The sequence below is a fragment of the Boleophthalmus pectinirostris genome, unplaced genomic scaffold (genome assembly GCF_026225935.1).
Source record: "Boleophthalmus pectinirostris isolate CB_2022bp ecotype Guang Dong unplaced genomic scaffold, ASM2622593v1 HiC_scaffold_17, whole genome shotgun sequence".
Taxonomy (NCBI): domain Eukaryota; kingdom Metazoa; phylum Chordata; class Actinopteri; order Gobiiformes; family Gobiidae; genus Boleophthalmus; species Boleophthalmus pectinirostris.
This window is the reverse complement of record NW_026571115.1, coordinates 11764438-11786235: the sequence shown is the minus strand read 5'-3', so window position 1 is coordinate 11786235 and position 21798 is coordinate 11764438. Positions and strand designations below refer to the sequence as shown.

Sequence of the window (21798 nt, the reverse complement as noted above, 5' to 3'; positions counted from 1 at the left end):
GTTCTATTTGTCCTATTATCTAACCATAGAAAATGTAAAATATACCATCCATGCTAATAATTTTAGTATTGATATCTGATCTGGTATCTGGTAAAGATCAGGTATTGATTTGACAATCCTACGTAATATGACATCTTCTGAATGAAATGACCATTCTAATGTGAAAAAAAAAACAGCTAAACTTTAGTATGGACTTATCAAACAAGACATGCATGAAGTCAATATGCATAATGAATAAATTATTGCAAAAACTGCAATTTATTTAAAGCGCCACTGTGTAACTTTTTTCTTCCACCACCTGCTTGTCTTCATGGATATGTTAGTGCATCAAGCATTACATGTTTTGTTTTTCATTGCCTTTTAAAACATAACCATTAATTTGTAGTTGGAGTGGGGTCATCTTTTCACAGATCTGACCTGTAACTTGGCCTAAAGGCGTCACCTTGTCTCCATGGAAATAGAAAAAATACACAGTCCTCTCCAAACAAAATATTCCATCTCCTTGGAGTCTTAAAACATTAACGACCCTGTAGTTCAGACCTTTACAAACATGAAAAACACTGGATTCTTTCTTGTATTCGTTTAGCAATTTCAGTTTCATATTTCAGTTATCACTCGAATCACAAATCTAATTACAGTGATACACAGAAAAAAAATGCAATTACAGATTTTCCAAATTTGTTCAGCCCTACCACCGCCATGATCACAATCCGCTCAGACATAATAGAGAATCATGTATCTAGCCTCGTACGACTGGGGAGATTTAGTACACCTGATGAGGACAGGACGAGAGGAGCCCATAAAGTCAAGTACAGCTGCACAGTTGAATATTGCAATAAAGCATTTTCAGAACTCTGAGATGATCATTTTGACACAGAACATGGTCAAAACGTGTCCCTTTTAAACTTGTCTATTGGAGTCAAAAATGAGAATTTGGGATTAAACCAGTACCAAATGAAGACCTGCTCCGAACAAATGATAATAATAATAATAATAATAATAATTTTAACTGCTAATTCATAAGATAAAAAATAAGATGTTTTTAGAGAAGGTCCATCAGTTATCGAGTACCATGTCTTTATTTTACATACAAAAATGTGTCAACAATTAGGGATACACAGATATGACACTGATCTTGCTATCAACACCAATATTGAAAATATGGTGGATCAAATATCGGTAAGGATGGGACAAGACACAATTTCGACAAGACAAGACAAGACAAGATACGAGATTTGGTCCACGAGAACGAGACAAGATGAGATTTTTACAAAATTTCTAAAACAGAAATATCTCGATTCAGTTTCCAAATTTGGCCTCACATTTTTTTATTTATTTGATTTTATAATTTTATTTATATTCTCGTACTGCTTTTTGGAACTATAAGACATGTAGCTCACCTGCGTTTAACAACTTTTTGTCCAATCGAAATCTAAACACATGTCATCATCATCATGAGATCTTGTACCATCCCTAGATATCGGCTTCCAAGATATTGGTTCAGCTGATATCCCATTTGGGTCTATAAATAGGTGTAATAAAGAGGATGGCCAGTGTTGTCCCAAAACATCTCATTATACTAAACTTGTATTTTTACAATGCCGTTCAATAATTAGTGTAAATAATAACTCACAGTATTTTTTTTTAGCATACACTGTTTGTGTTTAAGGAAATAGATTATATTTTCAGTCTCAGCACTAGTATCAGTTGATATTGGGTATTGGCAGATACTTAAAGCCAAAGTATCAACATCAGAATTGAAAAAGCCAGATAGGTGCTTTTTTTTTTTATTGTACTTTTTAAAAATGTCAATGACAAATGATTTTAAACATACATACATGCAAAAATATGAAGAGTGTACACAAATATTACGAAACATAGGGGTAATTAATAGATTCAGATTGAAGTTCTTTGTAAATTAATAACATGTAATTAGCTCGGTGAGTCTCAGTCAACAATAGCTGGGATTTAGAGGACATCACAGCATTCTACTGTATAGGCCAGAAATATTTCATACAGATGAGGGGCAGCTAAAATTAATGCTGTTCAACTGCAGATTTTTGTTGTAATCAAGTAAGTTGTAACATGGTCTTGGGGTCTAGTCAATAATAGGGCTGTAACGATATCAAAATCCCTCGATACGACATTTTCACGATATGGGCCCGGTCAAGCAGAAGTATACAGCAAGGCCAAAAATTCAAGTTAATACATCTGATGTAAAAATGTATTCAACAGATAGCATATGTACTCTAGTTTATGAAACTGTTTACCTTTTTTCTGTACCATTTTTGGTTCTAAAGTTACATATGTTTTAAAGAGACCATGTATGACACATGGAACAAAAATTATTTCCCAAATTTTAAAGACCTGCAAATCATGTAAATAAATAGATGTATTTCATCATATCTTGTGTTATTCCATCTTTGAACTGTTGATGAAGGTACATGATTTTTCAAAAGAAAATTATTTGAAATGATAAAAATTAGTTTGGAAGGACTGACATATTTTATAGAAATAGTTTCCTTTCATTTTGAAGTAATATTAAAGTATTCGGAAGAAAAAAGCTGACAAATGATACAAAATCATGCACCTTCTACTTGTTTGCACAATTTTCCCTCCGTTACTTTTCCCTCCATTACCATGACCTTTCTTAATAAAAAATCTCATTACTCAAAAAGCAAGAGGTTTTTCAACCTAATTGTCGCTGTTTGTATTTATTGCCCAAAAAGTGCTGCATATTTCATTCCCTCCGTTACCAACATGAGTTTTTAAATTTTTTGTCAACAACTTGAAAGAATATTGCAGGGTTAACTTTACCCTATTGAAGTGCTAACTCTTTCCTACATTCTAATACCTTACTTATTTCAATAGTCCCTCTAGTTTCTGAATAAGAGCTATTTGAATGTAAAAAATCTGCCCCTGTTTCCCTCCGTTACTGCTTGACCGAACCCATATGTACTGTATCTCATGGTTCGATATTAAAATATTTTGTAAAGGCCTATAAAATTGTGAATATGGTACTTTTTCCTTGTAAAAGCCTTTGAAAAGCCTTGAAAAGCTTTTGATACTGTTATAATTATAATGAAGAATTAAGATTTAAAAGTATTTAATTACAGTTATTTTTTCATTTATTTTGCACTGACAATGCCAAAGGTTCATGGTCTATGTAGCTAGTTCTGTTTTTCAGCTAGTGCTGCATCATGGCAAGGCAAGTTTATTTGTGTAGCAAAGAATCACCATAACAACTAATTTAAGCAAACAGACTTATACTACTTATACTAGGATGGCCTCAGACTTTTAAGGATATAATCACGATATTTCAGTTATTGTTACATCCATAACAGTAAATATGGAGCAGGATTAAAGCAGGAGTGATATCATTGTCTTGAACACTGCTGCCTACGCTCCACTCCAGAGTTGAGATCAGAACAGGGCGTACGGCTGCTATTCTGAGTTTGCTCTCTGCCCCTCACCAAACTATTACACCATTACCTACAATTATAATGCATGTTCAAAACCAACACCAGACAGGACGTGTTTGACTATAGCCTGGTTTGCTGGGTTTGACTGTAGGCCTGTCACGATAACAGACAACTAGATTTTGAAGAACGATATGTTGCTGAAGAAAATAGACTGTAGATGAAATGTAGATGAAAATATAGATAAGCAATCACATTGAAACTAATAGATTTAAAAAATCCTAAATGTACAATACTCCAAATAAATAAATAAATAAAAATAACAAGAGCTGCAATAAATAAACACCAGAATAAAACACATTAGTTTGTCTCTACAATGATCCACAGAAGTATTTTATTCAACTCTCTACAGCTCAAATCTCATCTAAGCACAGAAAAAATAACCAAGATTTTCCCACTAGTACAAAGAAAATGTACTCACGATAATGACTGTTTCATCTTTCATGTATTGAAGGATAAGTCGATATAGTAATGATCGTGACAGGTCTATTTGATTGCTGTCTGTCTTGCATTCAAGTTTAACTCAGTTGTTGTGATGGTATGATAACTCCAGCCACAAGAGGTCACCAATGTTAATTTGTTCACTAACTTAATCCACTGACAGTAAGAATGCCAGTTTTTGGAGTATTTTAGTGCAGCTAGACACATTTAATGCCATGCTGTGGAACATCTTCATGTAAACCAATATAGATGGCGGACCTCAGTGTCCACTATCACTAGTGCACCATTAAATAATATTATACAGAATTTGTGACTAAAACAAATTAGTTTTTACCTCATGGTCTGAGCCACAAGGTATTAACAAGGGCAAAGTCAGTGTGGTGATGGATCTGTTCAATTCCAGGATACTACTCAATCATTTTATTAATACATGAATTTGAAACGCAAAAAAAAATATTATAATGTTATTTGAGTTTTAACAATACAGAAAGTCATAAATGCACTGAACACCAACACTGTCTTGCCTTTGAGAATATGCAAATGTGTGGATTTCCAACAACATAAACAAACCAGTAGATGAATTTAAATTATGAAGCAAACCCCAGAACTCCTGTGGGCTATGACCAAACTAATGGATTGAGGGCACACATTTATAGGGCCCATTTTACGCTATTTTCTGATTTATGTTATAATCTTGTTTCTTCATCAAAAACATACCTGGAATTGCATTTGTTTCATTTGCACATCTTGCAAACAAACCCTGCATATTTAGGTTGAGTTCTGTGTTTTTAAACTCCATACTCCTTCACTGTATCATCTGGATCTTTTCAGCCCTGGAATTGCCAATCTCTACTGAACTAAAGGTAAAAGGTGTTAACTTGAAAACCACATCACAAGGTGGAAAAGAGCATTTTGAGCTTTGGAAATGTAGACGAACCAATAAACCAGGAATTACAGAAACGTGTGAATGAAGCAAAACATAATTCTGGGTATGTTTTTGTGGAGATAACAGCATTATAACATGATGCACAAGAATCCATTTTGTGTAATATAGGACCTTTAACAACACAAGGGATAGACAACTCATCGTACCTGTGCCTCTTATATAAAGCATAAATGTAGCGTCATCATAAGTAGCTCTCAGGGCCTATTCTCCCTCAGTCTCTCATTTGGTGTGGGAGAACCTAAGGAGACTACATCAATCATTCTTACTGCCATTGTGATCAAGTGGAGTGATTGAAAGGGTAAAATAGATTATGGCAATTATATATGCTAAACACAAAATCAAAAGACTTCAGTCAGTCTGAACACTAAGCAGTCGCTGTCTGTTGATGTTAATGGCTGATATTTAGAAAAAATATTCCAACTCATATTTCTGACAAACATTGCAATTGCATTAAGATTTCAGAAATCAGGATTCTGCTTTGCTATACTAACACAGAAATCCCATATATTACATAGGGATGCACTAATACAGTTTTTTGTTCTGATACCAATATCAATACTATATCTTTAAGTATCTACTAGGGATGTAACAGTAACCGAAATATCGTGATATCGTATCGTCAAAGTTCTCACAATAATATTGTGGACCATCAAAATAAATCGAATTACAAGTCTCTTTGCTTAACTTAAGAGTTATGGTGCAGCAACAGCTAAAATAACAGAGGGAACTACATAGACCATGATCCTTTGCTCCATTTCAGTGCAGACTACAAGAAGAAATAATAGTTCTAAGCCCTTTTATCTTATCAAGGCATTTTAAGAGGAAAACATAACATATTAACAGTTTAGCTGTTTAGCCTCCCCAAAATATCGCAATAAATATTGTATCGTGAGATGTATATCGTGAAAATATCGTACAGAGAGATTTGGATATTGTTACATCTCTAATCATGACTCTGCCCACCATATCATGAGCTTTCCCACAATATATCACAATAAATATCATACTGTGAGGTTCATACCATGACGATATCGTATCGTGAGACTTGGATATCATTACACCCCTAGTATCTACTGATAGCCGATATTAACAGATAACAGTGTAGAGACTGAAAATGACATAATTTTTCTCTCAAAACACAATTAACTTATAATAAACTGATCTAATTGTGTTATCTAACTGTTACGTATACTGCAAGTAACTGCTTTGTATGAATTAAAGTTGATGAAATAATTAAATAAAATGTCCTAGACCTACATCGGCGAGTTAAATAGTGCAACCAGGATATCGACTGAACCGATATAATGGAACCGATATCCAATACTGCAACTTTTCCAGGATCTGCACCAATATTTGATACCAGTATTGATATCGGTACATCCCATATATTTCAGAACATGTTTATAGTGGTTAAACTACAAGGTTAGCATGATTTTAAATTAGACATGGTGTTTTGATGTTTGCAGAGGAAAGTATATGACTAAAATATCATAATAAATATTGCAGTCATTGCAGCCAGTTTTAATGTATATCCGATTCCAATTGCCTGGCCTTATCTTTGTGTATATTATTATCCTCACCTTCACCCCATACTAGCAGGAAAATGCAAACCATGAATGGATGAATTTTAAACAGGATGATTCACTGGTTGTCTATAAAGCTCTGACATATAGACTGCAGACATGTCTGCAGTGTCCCGTCAGTACCACCAGTGCCACGGGCAAAGGACAGAGAAATGCCACAGGAAGTGAAGATGGGCTACTTCCTACTGGTAAACATCCTCTCAGATTAGGTGTGTAATTTAGAAGCGTGTGCTTTTGTCGGTAAGATTTTAAATGGAAATCTAGAGCAGCCGGGTGCACAGTGTTCTGTATCGCAAATTGACTAATTTTGTAATATTTGTTAGTGCATTAGGATTAGGGCTATAGAGTGAAATCCCATGTATTTCAGAACATGTTTGTACAGGTCTAAACTATAGGTTAGAGACAGTCCTTTTCCACAAATTTGCTATTGATCTTGAATCTCCAGCACATGCCGATATTTTGTTTTGCTCGACCTATTACCAAAAGAATACCCAAAACGCTGTATTTGAACACTTAAATGCAAACAGATGACTGCTCAAAATGCTACTACACAGCTCTCTTGAAGTTTTGTGGTAAAAATGGCTTGTAGATGAGTTTGTTGTAAATAAAAAGGACATAATTTCACAAAAATAATCCAAACTGATCCTGCATATCGTCCCCAAATGATTACCTTATAAGCCATTGCTTGTTTTAGATTTTGAACCTCTGGTACTGGCGTCAGTCTCTACTACAGGTACAACAATGTAAAAAGATAGAATATTTTGATTTTTCACAGAAGAAATTCTATCATCTATTTATATATACAATTGCAGCCTGTACTATTATGATTTGATAATTGCGCCAACTCAATTGTAAAATCCAGCCCTATCCCCACAGGGTAAAGGGTTGTCATGATATCAGATTTTAATGTTATGATTCTTGCTGAGAAGACATATCAAGATTTTAGAAATATTCCTAATTACTGACACCAAATAGGGTATTGAAAAGTGGGTTACTAATCGATATTAAGACTGGTATCGAAACTAGATACTCATTTGACAAAGTATCGATACTAAAAATAAAGTTTTCCTGAACAGAATGAGCTGTATCAGAACAAGTCCAAGAGCACACAGACCAGTATACGACAATGGACCACTGTGGAGCCTACCTGGACCACTGAGGGATAACACAGATATAAGACCACATTGTAAAATAAAAAAATTACTATAATTTAATGTTGAAAATTACACTATTATTGTGGCAAATATTGATTATTTTCTTCTAGCTTGCAATACCCAAGCATGGTTATCAAATAAAATAGGAGTCTGCAAATAATACAATTTTAATGAAGATCGAGATTCAGTCATTCCGTCAATGATCAGTCTGGGTCTTTTTAATGGAGTGGTCTAAAGCCAATCCTCTGTCAGTAAAAGCCAGGCTCAGAAAATGTCTTATTTTTGTGACAAAGGGCAATGATTAAAGGGCTCATATTACACTATTCTCTGATATATGTTACAATGTTGTTTCCTCACCCCAAACATACCTGGAGTTGGATTTATTTTATTCACACATGATTTAGGCTTCTCTCGAAGAGAAAGCACTCTGTTCCACCTTGTGATGTGGTAATGTGATAATACAAGAAGTGCTCCACTGTGTTTTTTAACTCCATACACCTTCACTATAATCATTTGGATAATTTCAGCCCTGAAACTGTCTATCTCTACAGATGAAAAGGTAAAAGGTAGCTTGTAGGCAAAGCTCTCAAGAGTCAGTTTGGTGTAATATCTTTAAGTGTCTGTATTGTTTATGCTCACACAAGACAAAATAAGAAAAAGCTAAGAAAAAGGAAAATTGTGTTTGATCAATATGAAAAACAGTAATTTGTCGTATTGTGAGCCCTAAAATTAAACATCACTTTTTTCTCATATTGTGCAGGCTATTACCACACAGGCTCTGGTCCTGGGTAGAGTTTTCTCCATTCTGTGGCAAGGGACAATCTGATAGCAACACAAACACAATCTGTAATCTATAAGTAATATCAGAGAGCACTGAATGAGAGACAGCACTAGCCACGGCTTTGCTCTTCTCTGCAGAAAATGAGGTGGTTTTAAACTACTGTAGGCCGTCAGGGAGGTGTGGTTCAGGTCTGTGGTAATTTGGCACTGGGACTGGTAGAGCTGAGCTGAATGATTATGGAAATTTATCTAATTATGTTTTTTTTGTGACACCTGTTGATTTATGTTTTGAAATTAAGATCCTGCTCACACTGCACCATTTTAACTAAATACTAAAGCTGCTAACACACTACATCAAAACAAGGCAAAACCAGGACTGAACCAGGACTAGAACAGGACTAAACCAAGACTAAACTAGGACTAGAACAGGACTAAACCAGGAATAAACCAGTACTAAATCAGGACTAAACCAGGCTAAATCTGGACTAAAGTAGGACTAGAACAGGACTAAACCAAGACTAAACCAGGACTAAATCAGGATTAAATCAGGCTAAATCTGGACTAAACTAGGACTAGAACAGGACTAAACTTAGACTAAACCAGGATTAAATCAGGACTAGAGCCCGACTGATATGGATTTTGTTGTGGCCGATATGAAACCGATATAAAGGGAGTTGGCACTGCTGATAGCCGATATAATCACCGATATATTTAGTGATGTAAAAATTCACTGTAAATGTTGAATTGTTTAAAAAACTTAGGTTTGGCTCTAGTGGATTCTAAATTGGGTTTATTTAGGCAACATTTATTGTTATTCTGACTCTTTACATCATATTTACATACAGTAGATTGGCCTAATGGCATTTTTGCATCACATTCTAGCTACTAGTGATGGGTATTCCAGTTTTTTTTTTTTTTGGAGAACCTGCTCTTTTGGCTCGGCTCACTAAAGCAGCTGGCTCTTTCGGCTCCCAAGCGACTCTTGAGATTGTTTTGTTGCACGCAGGTCTAAACCAAAACTGAACCAGGACTGAAAAAGGACTAAACCAGGACTAAAACAGATTTAAACCATGTGTAAAACAGGACTAAACCAGAACTGAAAAAGGACTGTCGGGACTCGGTCTCTATCTCTCTCTCAAGCCCAAGATTAGTCCTGCTTTATTCATTTTATGCTGAACTGCAGCCAAATATGCACTTTTTTAAAAATCCTATGCACACGCATATTTCTGAAAGTTTAGTTTTCAGCCGCTGCTGCTGTCAAACTACAGGTCTACATGCGGCTTGAAGAGAAAAAGTGAGAAAAAGAGAAAACACGGCTCCCAATAAGAAGCATGCTCCCGTTGTTCACTTCAAAGCGCCGACTCCAAGAGCCGCTTCGATCGCGACCGACCCATAACTCCCAAATAGTAAAGAAACTACCACTATTAGCCTTTAGCCATAAAAACGTGCGCACCGCGGTAATTAATTATATGCATAAATGTGGATCATTCACACGTCTGTTCACAGCTCATTTACATATCAATGCTGGTCCAGTAACAAATATACGGCCAATAAAGTCACTTTACAATAGACCAATAGAAAACAGCCTGTTTATGTGCGGGAGCTACAGGAGCTAACAGCTAATCACAAATAGCCAAAACTAGCTTCAAAGTTAACATATTTCCAACACTCAGCGCTCACACAGGCTCCTCCTCACATCACAAGTCTGCACTAATAAAAGTCCTTTTAATCCAGACTCAAACCGATTGTCCGTAAAAAGAATATAATCTCAGTGTTGCGCACGGCTGCGGGTGTAAACAAGAACACGTGAGTGAAGTGACTCTGGTGGTGTGTTCAGGGACAGTACGGACACACACAGACAAATTACACCACAGATAAATACTGATGTGGAGCCACATATTAGGACATTTATCTGTCTGTAAATTGGATTAAATGAACATAATGTAGAGAGTCTAAGCTTTATAACGAGGTATAACATGCCCACGTGAAATATCGGCCCATATCAGCAAGCATATCGGCCGATAGCCGATATGTCTCCAGGTGCCCATATCGGCCAATAATATCGGCCAGCCGATGTATCGGTCGGGCTCTAATCAGGACTAAACCAGGACTAAATCTGGACTAAACCAGGACTAGAACAGGACTAAACCAAGACTAAACCAGGACTAATACAGGTCTAGAACAGGGCAAAACCAAGACTGAACCAGGATTAAACCAAGACTAAACCAGGGCTAGAACAGGATTAAACCAAGTCTAAACCATGACTAAACCAGGACTAAACCTGGACTAGAGCAAGGCAAAACTAAGACTAGACCAGAAATAGAACAGTACTAAACCAGGACTAAATCAGGACTAAACCAGGACTACAACTGGGCAAAACTGGGACTAGACCAGGACTAAACCAGGTCTAAACCAGGACTAGAACAGAACTAAACCAAGATTAAACCAGGACTAAACTAGGACTAGAAGAGGGCGCAACCAAGTTTACTGCTGGAATAAACAGGGCTGTAAACAGGACTAAACAAAGACACACCCTGCATGAATTTAAGAACATCGAAGTCTAAGATAATGGGATATTTTGTTGTTTACAGAGGAAATTCAAATGAAGCAGTCTTGGGGATTTGCTAATTATGACTGATGATTCAAATTGTAATTCTGATTTCATTATAATTTATTTATCAGACTTCATGGCCCTAGCAGAGGTCTTCAGACAATTTTCTATTAACATGTGCTTTGGAGCAGAGATCAGACTTAAGAGGAATAAATTTGACTATTTTTGTGTTCAATGTTTGTCTTGTTTATGTTCATAAATTTATATTGAAAGTCATATTTATTACTCGATTTTGAGAGTAAGGAATAGATTTGATACAATGACAGTACAATGACAATATAATATAATTTTGTTCTTTCTTCACTTCACTATTTCTATCCACTCCACTCAAAATCTCCAAATTAAAATAACAAACGCTCCCACTGTCCTGACCTCCTGAGTGAACTTTATGTCTAATTGATTAAAAGCAGCACAAACGTGTCCCTGCTGCCTGTGGACGGAGGGGGTCCATCTGTTCACTGCTAAAAACAGAGGACGGGAGGTGATGGAGCAGACAGGAAGTGAGAGAGCTGACACCATGATAACGGATTTAGCCCACGTCAAACTCACAACAACACTATCTGACATATACACTCATTGCCAGTGGACATATTATTAGGTACATTACATTACACATGATCGCACATGTTGAGAACTATTTAGCATTAGCACACATCAAGCAGATAATTGGGGTGATTTACATACAAAAAAAAAATATATATTTTTTTTAAAATCAGATTTTAAATGTGTGTAAGCACTACACAAGTATGTATGGATCAATAATGTTGCATTGATAAAAATAATTATTAATGTATTGGATTTATATAGCACCTTTCAAGACACCCAACATGTTTACAGTTAGGGACGAGATGAGAAAAATCATCTTGTGAGATTTTTTCCAAGTGTTTGAATTGGACAAACACAGTTGCTTGTTGGTGAGTTACATTTTATGGTTTCAAAAAGCAGTACTAGAACGGAAACAAAACTATGACATCATATTTCAAAAAACTGAGAGATCAAAACTGGAAACTGAATTGTGAAATTGATATATTAGAAATTATGCTAAAATCTCCTCTTGTCTCATTCTCGTGAATCCAATCTCATCTCATCTTGTGTCTTGTGTATTTACAGTGCATCATTCATTCACGTTATACTCGTTATGGTGAGACATTACTGTAGATGCCCTGGGGCGGACAGACAAAGACAAGGCTGCCAATCTGCGTCAATGGCCCCTCCAACCATCGATCACTCACACACATGCCACAATATCAAGACGACTGATCATTCTTCTCTGACTTGTAACATCAAGAAGTGCCACACCTTCATTTTTTGTTTTTTTACTACTTGTTTAACTACTACAATATGAATCAGTTTTTCCCCATTTGAAAACATAATAACAGATAACAAGACAAGATAAGAACACAACACATGAAACACAATGTTTATTATCTATCTATCTATCTATCTATCTGACTAGCTAGCTATGTATCTATCTACCTAGAACAGCTTTTTATTTTGGGCAAATATTGGTCAGTAAATTATCTTATTACACCAATTTATAGACCAAAATGGGATATCGAATTAAATGATATCTTGGGATCGATATCCTATCCATAAAAATAAGTCAATATCCGACACCGGTACAGTATGGTGCATCCCTAGCCTACATAATGACCAAACAGGTACCAAGTTAACATAGTTATGCACCCTCAGATACAATTATCATCATTTATCCAAGCTTGGGACTGGCCCAAAGAAGCATACACTGACTCAGAATGACCTCTTTTGCTTAACACTGTATGACCACATAGCTACATACAGTAGCTTTTCTGAATCACTGGCTGCATGAGTCCGTGTGTTATTTTCCCTCCTCTATAGAGACAATGATTGCGTAGAGCGTAGGTGTGTTCTTTCCCAATATAATATCATCCAGTTATGACTACACTTGCCTACAGATTCATGAAATGCTCAAATGCCTCCTCTGCAGCCTTTTTATGTCGACATAGCCTGACAAAATGAAAACAATGGATAAAAAAAGTTGGAAGTGTTGTCACGATACAAAAATTTCAAATTCGATTTCAATGCCAAGCAATAGACTTGATACTCAATACTGATTCTGATACCACAATGATAATAAAAACTCTTTAGGCTTTAGAATGTGAATTTCAACACTAAATCATGGCATTTTCTTTTATTTTATCATGTGGTGTTATATCTAAGCAATCCCTGGTAGGCTCCATAGTGGTCCATGAGTGTATACTAGTTTATGTGCTCTTATACTTGTTCTGATACAGCTCAAGATCATTCTAAAGCTACAGGAAAGGCTAATTTCTGTCCTGTAAATGTGACTTTTTTAGTATCAATCCCTGCTCAAATCAGTATATAATTTCGATACTAGTTTTAGTGTTGATTCATATCTGATTTCCAATATTTTTTATCAACCCTTAAAAGTAAACAGACAAAAAACTGGGTAGTAAAAGTACATGTGGTTTTCAGTTTATGACAAAATTCCCAATAGCCTACCCAACAATAATAATGACAACTACATAATTATCAGTGATTAATATACAATATAGCCTACTTTAGATCCTATTCTAAATCCTATAGAGGCTAAATATAACTCTTGATGGCATCTTTCATAGATCATTTTGTCAACCAGCTGCAAGGAAAACTATTGAAAATACATTCTTACATCACTTTCCAAGCACGCGTTACCGTAATTAGCCTACTAGCATTTTGACCAGCTAGATTCCAATTAAGATGTTTATTACGCATTTATAATCAGCAAAACGGCATGATTAACTTCGAATTATAATAATAAAGCAATGACAAATTATAATATTAATTTAGACTATTTTAAACAAAGCGTATTTCCAAGTCTTCCGTCGCGATGCATTCAAACAACCTGTTAATCCTCCGAAGTGGGAAAGCATCGTTTAGGTAAAAATGCCCGTATGCGAAATGTAGGGTTTATTTTAACAAACCGACTGTTTTTCTACTATTGTCACGCGCTATTTTCACGTTATAACATCATAATTTGTCGTTTCTTACCTGCGTGTGAGGATGGTGCTCAAACATGTCCATTTGAATCTCCTGGGTTGAAGTGGAAGGCGTCCTAGACATACTACTTTTCTGTACCATTGATTTAACTTTTTACAAAATCTACGTTGTTTCCGGGTTTAATTTCAGTGTTTTAAGATGCTGTAGGGATTGTCATTTTAGTCTTTCTTGTTTTTTCTCAGGCAGGAGATGTGTCTGAGCGGCTGATGGTAATAATAATGGGAACAGCTGCTCCTCTCCTGCCTATAGCGTTACACACCGGGGCTTACGATGAAGTCAATGCAGCACGTGACTACAACTGCGCTTCCGGTTAGCCCTTTCAAAATAAACCTGCTTGCTCGTTTGATAGCATAATTTTGCATGTTTTAAACGTTGAATGCAAGCTGATATTTGGTTAATTAAGTGTCAATTTAAATAGGCCTACAAGTTTGTAAACACCCACTTGTTTGTTGATTTTAGCCTACTTACAGTTAACAGTTAAAATACACATACAATACATCTCTTACTATGAAACTTAAATTGCAACTTTATCTAATTTAACTTTAACTATATGAGTTTTTGGATGCATACTGTTTCTGATTAATAAAAAATAAAAACAAAAATCTTACTTGATGTGAACTGCAAACTGTGTAGGTATATTACTGTTTTTACATTACCTGAAGCTTTAACATATTTATGGTCAAGCCTAATTTTCCACCTTTATCCAAAATGAACACTTAACCATAAAAATGAATGTATTAATACATGTATTATTTTAACATGTAGTATGTAAAATCCTTCATTCATCCAGGTAGAATCCATGGCAAAGGGTTAGAAAGATGTTTCGCAATAGCAGCTCATCCAAGCTGCTCCTTCAGTTCGGCAGAGAGGTATTTCTTCACTTCTGAAGAAGCAGCTTGGATGAGCTGTGAAATGTATTCAACCAGAAAAACTTTTGCTCAGTTGACAAATTTAATTTCTCCTGTGCCTTACCATGTGGTAGTCAGGCCAAATGGTGCTGAAGCAACAGGCAGAACTGTAATTCAGCAAAGACTTCATCATATGATTATATTAGACTATAAACAAACAAATTACTGATAGCTCTACTTAATAAAAAAGTTGGCTAATTTAGCAAAAATAGTGGGACTTTGTAGTCTCTTTGGACGGAGGGGATTTTCTTTGCGCTCTGGATCTGAGTTGCTTTTCTTTTAATATCTCGTTACTTTTGAAAGCAGTTTTTATATTTTGAAAGATTACATTTTTCTTTTAGTTATTACATTATAATATGTGATTTACTGTGTCCAAGTAAATTACCTTGTGGATCAATAAACTTTGTCTAAGCCTGTTGTGTATGATGCATCCACTTACTTTCTGGTCCTTTTTCATTTTGACTTTTATTTTGAAACATACATTCCCCTATTTCCGGTCGCTCTTTTCTCGCTTTTTTCTAACTTGCCCAGTTTCCTTTCTGGGCGAGCGCTCGGCAGACTCCAGCTGGGAGCCGAGGTCCACGCCCCGCTCGTGCAGATCCCACCTTCGCTCATCGATTGACGAGAACAACAGGACCAAACAACGGGGGCATTGATTGTGGTGGTCCCCTGGGTGGCAGCTATAGCCAACCTGGTCTGTGGGGGTAAAGAAAAAAGACTACAATTTGTCAAACTCAACAGCGGGGATGCGTTGGGGAATCTGGTGAAGTATAAGGATTGTGGGTCATTTTTATGAGGGCATAAAGGTCCGATATTACATAAAACTGACAGTTGTGAGCTTAAGTCATGTTATAATGCAGTTACTTCATCAAAAATATACATGGAGTTTGTGTTTTGTTCAATTCGCACGTTTGAGTAATCCTTTTTTATTAGTCTGTCTACATCTTCAGAGCTCTAAATGCTTTGTTCCACCTTGTGATGTTATGTAGTGGTAGTTTTCTTGTTAATAGCAACCTTTTACCTTTAGTTTAGTAGAGATTGGCCATTCCATTGGCTGAAATTATCCAGATGATTCAGGTGAAGGTATATAGAGTCTAAAAACTTAGCTGTATTATCACATGACATCACAAAGTGGAAAGACCTGTTTTCAGTTTGAGAGAAGAAAACAGCCTAAACATGCAGGCTTTGTGTGTTAAACGTAAGTGAACGAAACAAAACACAACTCCATGTATGTTTTTGATGAAGAAACAACATTATAACATAGATCAGAATACAGTGTAATATGGGCCCTTTAATGGGAAAAAAAATACCAAAGTGATGTTACGACACTGATCCACAGAATGTCCGCTGGTCCCTGGGGTTGTAAAAGGGGGGCTGCAATTACCACTACTTACAGTGTGGGGCAGATGTGTTTGGAGTTGCCAAGGGACTGGACTTCAGACTAGTTAATTAAAACATAAATACTGTATGTTGCCCCTAGTGATACAATGTGAGCACAGCATTCAGAAATTAATAGTAGACTATCAACAGGTTGCAATAGTTTTTGGGGTATGGATATGTCATTGCTCTTCCAGGAATGTTCCACAGTATAACTTTAACTAGATCTACCTTACATTTATTCAATTACAGGTGGTTTTATAGCTCAAAAATACCTAGAAAAGCAGATATTCTGTTTGTGAGCAGATTTGCGTCTTCCACAGATCTGACCTGTAACTTGGTCTGGTTTGGTCTCCATGAAAATAGAAAGGTTTAATGCCATACTGTGAAACATTCCAGAAGAAGCAATTACATCTCCAAGGAAAAAAGCATTTGACAGACACCAGAAAAGTTACACAATGCACTTTTAAAAGAAATATGCACTAAGATGAAATGATACTAGACTTATAACAAACAAGGTCTAAACCAGGGCATTAAAACAAAAAGGGGCAATATGTAACTTTTCTGATTGATAGTCCTTCACCTGCACATCTCCATGGAGCCCAACAAACAAGCACTAAGCTGTCCAGATCTTGATTTAAGATCTGCATTTATTTGATTTGCTAACCTCTATTGATACCAAGTCAATATTGATATAGACTACCATAGCCTATGGAGACCTATATTATAAACATGTTCTTATTGAGAACTATAGGACCTATAATAAGCATCTCATTACTCTTCAATCTGTTACTGACATTGTATTCTGCCATTGTATTCTTAGGCAAGACATTTTACCCACCTTTATTAATTAGTGTGATATGTTGTAGTCAGATGTAGCCCACAGTGCATATTAGCAGTCATGTTTTTTCAGTCTGCCCCAGGACAACTGTCATGAAGAAAGCAATTTGTGTGACTGAAGTGTGACTGAATGAAAATACACTAAAAGACTTTGTTTATATGTCAGACCTACCAAAACTGGCAAAATAAGTAACAAATAAAATACAAATCCAATACAAATACAGCATGTCAGTAGTACCAGTGTACAAGTATTTAGAAGAAGTGTTGTCATTATATTCTTTAAGAGTGATAGAAAATGAGTTATGAAGCACAGTTTTGCTAATAGAAGAAAGAAATTAATCTATCACACCTCTAAAGTGCTGATAACTCATTGGGGCTGTGATCGCAGGAGGCAGCATAAGTGTAAATCAAAACTGAGTCATTGAACTAGTGGATAGTTATTTAAAACATGGACGTAGGCATCTCATCAGACTTCATTTTACTCTTTACTTCAGATAATGTTATATAGGAGAACTATTAAAGCTCCTATATTAAGCAAAATTGAGCTTTTAGCCATGTTATGTTGTTACAAAACAAAAACATACCTGGAGTTGTGTTTGTTTCATTTGCACATATTTGAGTAATCCTTTATTATTACTGTACTTATTACTTCTTATTACTTACATCTCAAAAGCTCAAAATTCTCTGTTCCACCTTGTGATGTCATGAATTGGTAGGTTTCAAGTGAACAGTTACTGTTTACCTCTTGTTATAGAGAGAATAGCAATTCTATGGCTGAAATTATCCAAATGATTCTAGTGAAGGTATATGGAGTTTTAAAACATAGTGGGGAAATATGCAGGATTTGTGTGTTAAACCTGTGTGAATGAAAGTACACTGGATCAATATTGCGATATGTTCAGGTGAGAGCTGCCGTCAGGGGAAGACCAAAATACAAAAGAGCTATAGAGGAATAAAGATGTTATTGTTATATTGAGTAAAATGAAAAGTGTACTTCAAAGAATGTGATCCTCTGTTCACAGTCTATCTACAAGTTACTGATACATTTTGTGCCAATCAGCTGCAAACACATTGGCACTCACTACTGACCTGGATATGTTCAACAGGAGGCAGATTTGCTTCTTATTAAGAAACAAATGTAAATAAATAAATGTATTAAGAGTGATAAATACTGATTAATACCTGTTAAGAAGTACATAGAAATTGCTTGTTTCAACAAAAAGCATCACATTGTTAGGTAAAAATGTTTGACAATCCCCATATAATTGTAAAAATATACTAGTAAATTGTTTTTGTATTTGTTTCTTATCGTATACAAATGTTGTTATTCGTCCTCCCAAATTGAAAATCTGTTAAATTGATCTATGTCGCCATCAAGCGGCCATTCTGGAGAAGACAACACAATGATATTTTACCCATAATGCACTCCATACATTTTGGATTGTACCAACATAGCTTATAGGTAGAACCAAAACATTAAAGTTTTTACAACAAGTGTTCACGTTAAAGTTCTGCTTATAATACAAATAGATCATGTTTTTAGAGAAATAAGCCAAAGTATTTGAAAAAGACCTCAAGTTTGTGTCTATTAAAGGCAGATTTAATAGACACAAACTTGGACTTTCCTTAAAAATGGTACCTTCCGGCCCGACTCTGAAGCCTTCCTTTCCCCGTTGAAGTAGCAGCCATGAGGTACGCTCCACGTTTTCTCCCCATGAAAACGAATTATTTAACATAAAATTGCGTAAATGTTTATAGATTATCCCATGTCGGGGATGTTAAACCGTCGTCTGCACACATATCGATAAATTAAACGTCTCAAAACAATGATACAAACCTTTATTTTGTGCCTGTGAGCAGCACGTTGTGGCTCGGGAGAAGCCATGTTGTTAACCCGGTTAGCTTTAGCTCAGCAGCTAACATGTTCATCAAAGCACCGGAATAAAGTAGTAACAACTGAATTGTCTTCACCAACGACTGTGACATATTTATATCTCGTGTATATATCTTGATAAGTGTCCGTGTTTTGCAGCATGCTCAGGCTCCAGAAGAGGCTGGCCTCCAGCGTCCTGCGCTGTGGCAAAAAGAAGGTCTGGTTGGACCCAAACGAGACCAACGAGATCGCCAACGCCAACTCCCGTGAGTCAAACTATAAACACTATTTGTGCCGAAAAATAATTTGCTGCTCTGGCAACAATTAATAAGATGCACGTGTTTAGCCTCGAATAACCGACAGAGCAGGGGATCTGTCACTTGCCTGTTGGATTTAATAAATCTGTGTTTCCCATTTATAGAGGAGACTACAGTATCCCCCAGTGTATAAAATTTTCCCCCAGAGTAATAAAAAAATATCCTAGACTATACATTGGCATCACAAAATCAGTATGTTGCCCTTAGTGTTTATCATAAACAATTAAAGGTAATTACACTGGATAACATAGTACTTAGGTAATAAACAGCATTTGTACAACTTGTTTGAGATTATATTGTTCAAATGAAAAGTATTTGGGCCACTATAGTCCCCCTGGAATCTGTGGCCAATTCCATTTATAAAAATAAAAATATTTTAATATCTCTCCTCTTTAGGCCAGCAGATTCGTAAACTGGTGAAGGATGGTTTGATCATCCGTAAGCCTGTCACGGTCCACTCCAGGGCGCGCTGCCGCAAGAACACCCTGGCCCGCCGCAAGGGCAGACACACCGGATACGGTACGCACAGAGGATATCAGCAAAGAAATGTGTTAATCTTTTCTTTCATACAATAGATTAGAATATAACTATTAGACATGTTCTAATCAGGTAAAAGAAAGGGTACAGCTAATGCCCGTATGCCAGAGAAACTGTCCTGGATGCGCCGCATGAGGATCCTGCGCCGTCTGCTGCGTCGTTACAGGGAGTCCAAGAAGATCGACAGGCACATGTAAGTCTATGACAAAAGATACAACTATAAAATGATTTGAGTCTTAAAACATGTATAATAATGTCCCACAAAGTATATATTTGTATCTTAAATAATTAATTGCGTGACAGGCATACATGTAATGTTACTATGTGCAATGAAAAATGTTAGAAAAACCTACATCCAAGAGTACTACTGGAAATACTGGAAAAATAGAAGTCTTTCAGTTTTGATTTGCTGGCCATAAACAATTAAACGGTTGCATGTGTGAAAAACAAAATTTGGGGAAAAAATGTTCCTACTGTAGTTTGATGTAATCATGCATCAAATTGATCAGAAGGTGTTTTATCACTGCAATAACAGTAATGTGTAACAATAGTGCAATTAAAAAATGGCTTTTGCAGAATGATGGCATTGCGTTGCTGGTTTTCTCCTTATCTTAGGCTATGTTCACCTACACATTTAAAAAGATGGCTTAACTATAAAATTGTGAATTGGCCCCTCAATACGTCTAACAAAAGATTACAACATTGGTACATTTGTTAGTCCCCATTATTTTTTATGCCAGAAACAGTGTTAAGAATCGTCGTGTAATATTTTGAACGATTTTTCTTTTTTCTGATGTGCAGGTACCACAGCCTCTACCTGAAGGCCAAGGGTAACGTGTTCAAGAACAAGCGCATCCTGATGGAGCACATCCACAAACTGAAGGCAGACAAGGCCCGCAAGAAGCTCCTGGCGTATGTTTATTTCTGTGTTTTTCTACCTCATTGCACAACATAAACTTATTAGTTTTACACAATAGGGTGCCAAGATTTTTAGTCTGTCTTGAGCAAATATTGTACAGTTTGCATTTAATTCTTTTAAGAACAGTTATAGAAGTAATACATTTTGGGCTCCTGTTTATGAACTAGACCACTGGTTCCACACACATTTGGCTTTGGAGGTACTACCAGATCCAAATCCAGACTATATCGTGCTTAACTTGAGGCTTAATCCCAATAATGGGATTAAACTGTGGATAAACCCATTTGAGGAAGGGTATCTAGATTACAACAAATGCCAAACTGATACCGAAATCAAAATTACTTTTTTACAGCACATGAAATCATTACATTTACAAATGTTATATAATCTTATGTCTTTAAATGTTTGTGTTCCAGTGATCAGGCCGAAGCTCGTCGTACCAAGACGAAGGAGGCCCGTAAACGCAGAGAGGAGCGTCTTCAGGCCAAAAAAGAAGAGATCATCAAAACTCTGTCCAAGGAGGAGGAGACCAAGAAGTAATCTGATTACTCTGACTGACTTTTCCATCTGTCAAAGTACCCACAATAAAAGTGTACAGAAAAGACTCCAATGTATTTGTCGTTTTTCTGAATTTAGTTTATATGCACACACAATATATATACACAGTCAAGCCCAAAATTATTCATACCCCTGACAAATTTTGACTTAAATATTACTTTTATTCAACAAACACATTTTTTCTTGATTGGAAATGACACAGGCATCTCCCAGGAGACAACAAGACAATGTACAAGAGGCATCATTGTGGAAAAAAAAATAATTTCTCTGCTGTTTTTTTACATTTAAACAAAAAGTGGCATGTCCAAAATTATTCATACCCTTCTCGATAATCAACAGAAAAGCCTTTAATGCCTATTGCACTAATCCAATACTTCCTATAATTGCTGACCAGTTTTTGTAAGTCTCCTCTGGTATTTTTGCCCAGTCATCTTTA

The 21798-nt window shown here is 36.0% G+C and overlaps 2 protein-coding genes across 5 annotated transcripts in view; one reads left to right on the top strand and one right to left on the bottom strand.

Moving 5' to 3' along the window:
- Positions 1-14223, bottom strand: part of cacnb1 (calcium channel, voltage-dependent, beta 1 subunit) — a 75232-nt gene extending 61009 nt beyond the window's left edge. For all 4 annotated transcript variants that reach the window (XM_055152848.1, XM_055152849.1, XM_055152850.1 and 1 more), the window contains exon 1: positions 14025-14223. In XM_055152848.1, the coding sequence (XP_055008823.1) occupies positions 14025-14114 (90 nt within the window). In that variant the 5' untranslated portion in view covers positions 14115-14223. The remainder of the gene's footprint in view (positions 1-14024) is intronic.
- A 4594-nt stretch (positions 14224-18817) lies between these two features.
- Positions 18818-21409, top strand: rpl19 (ribosomal protein L19). Its single transcript, XM_020923828.2, has 6 exons — positions 18818-18850; positions 19191-19297; positions 19745-19867; positions 19958-20078; positions 20687-20797; positions 21221-21409. The coding sequence occupies exons 1-6, from the start codon at positions 18846-18848 to the stop codon at positions 21342-21344; spliced, it is 591 nt and encodes a 196-aa protein (XP_020779487.1). The 5' UTR covers positions 18818-18845; the 3' UTR covers positions 21345-21409.
- The last annotated feature ends 389 nt before the right edge of the window (positions 21410-21798 follow it).

Bases quoted from the DNA above. Each gene is read 5' to 3' on its own strand.
- rpl19 (XM_020923828.2), top strand. The intron at 19,298-19,744 runs GTGAGTCAAACT...TCTCCTCTTTAG, and splicing joins GATCGCCAACGCCAACTCCC to GCCAGCAGATTCGTAAACTG. The intron at 19,868-19,957 runs GTACGCACAGAG...TGTTCTAATCAG, and splicing joins GGGCAGACACACCGGATACG to GTAAAAGAAAGGGTACAGCT.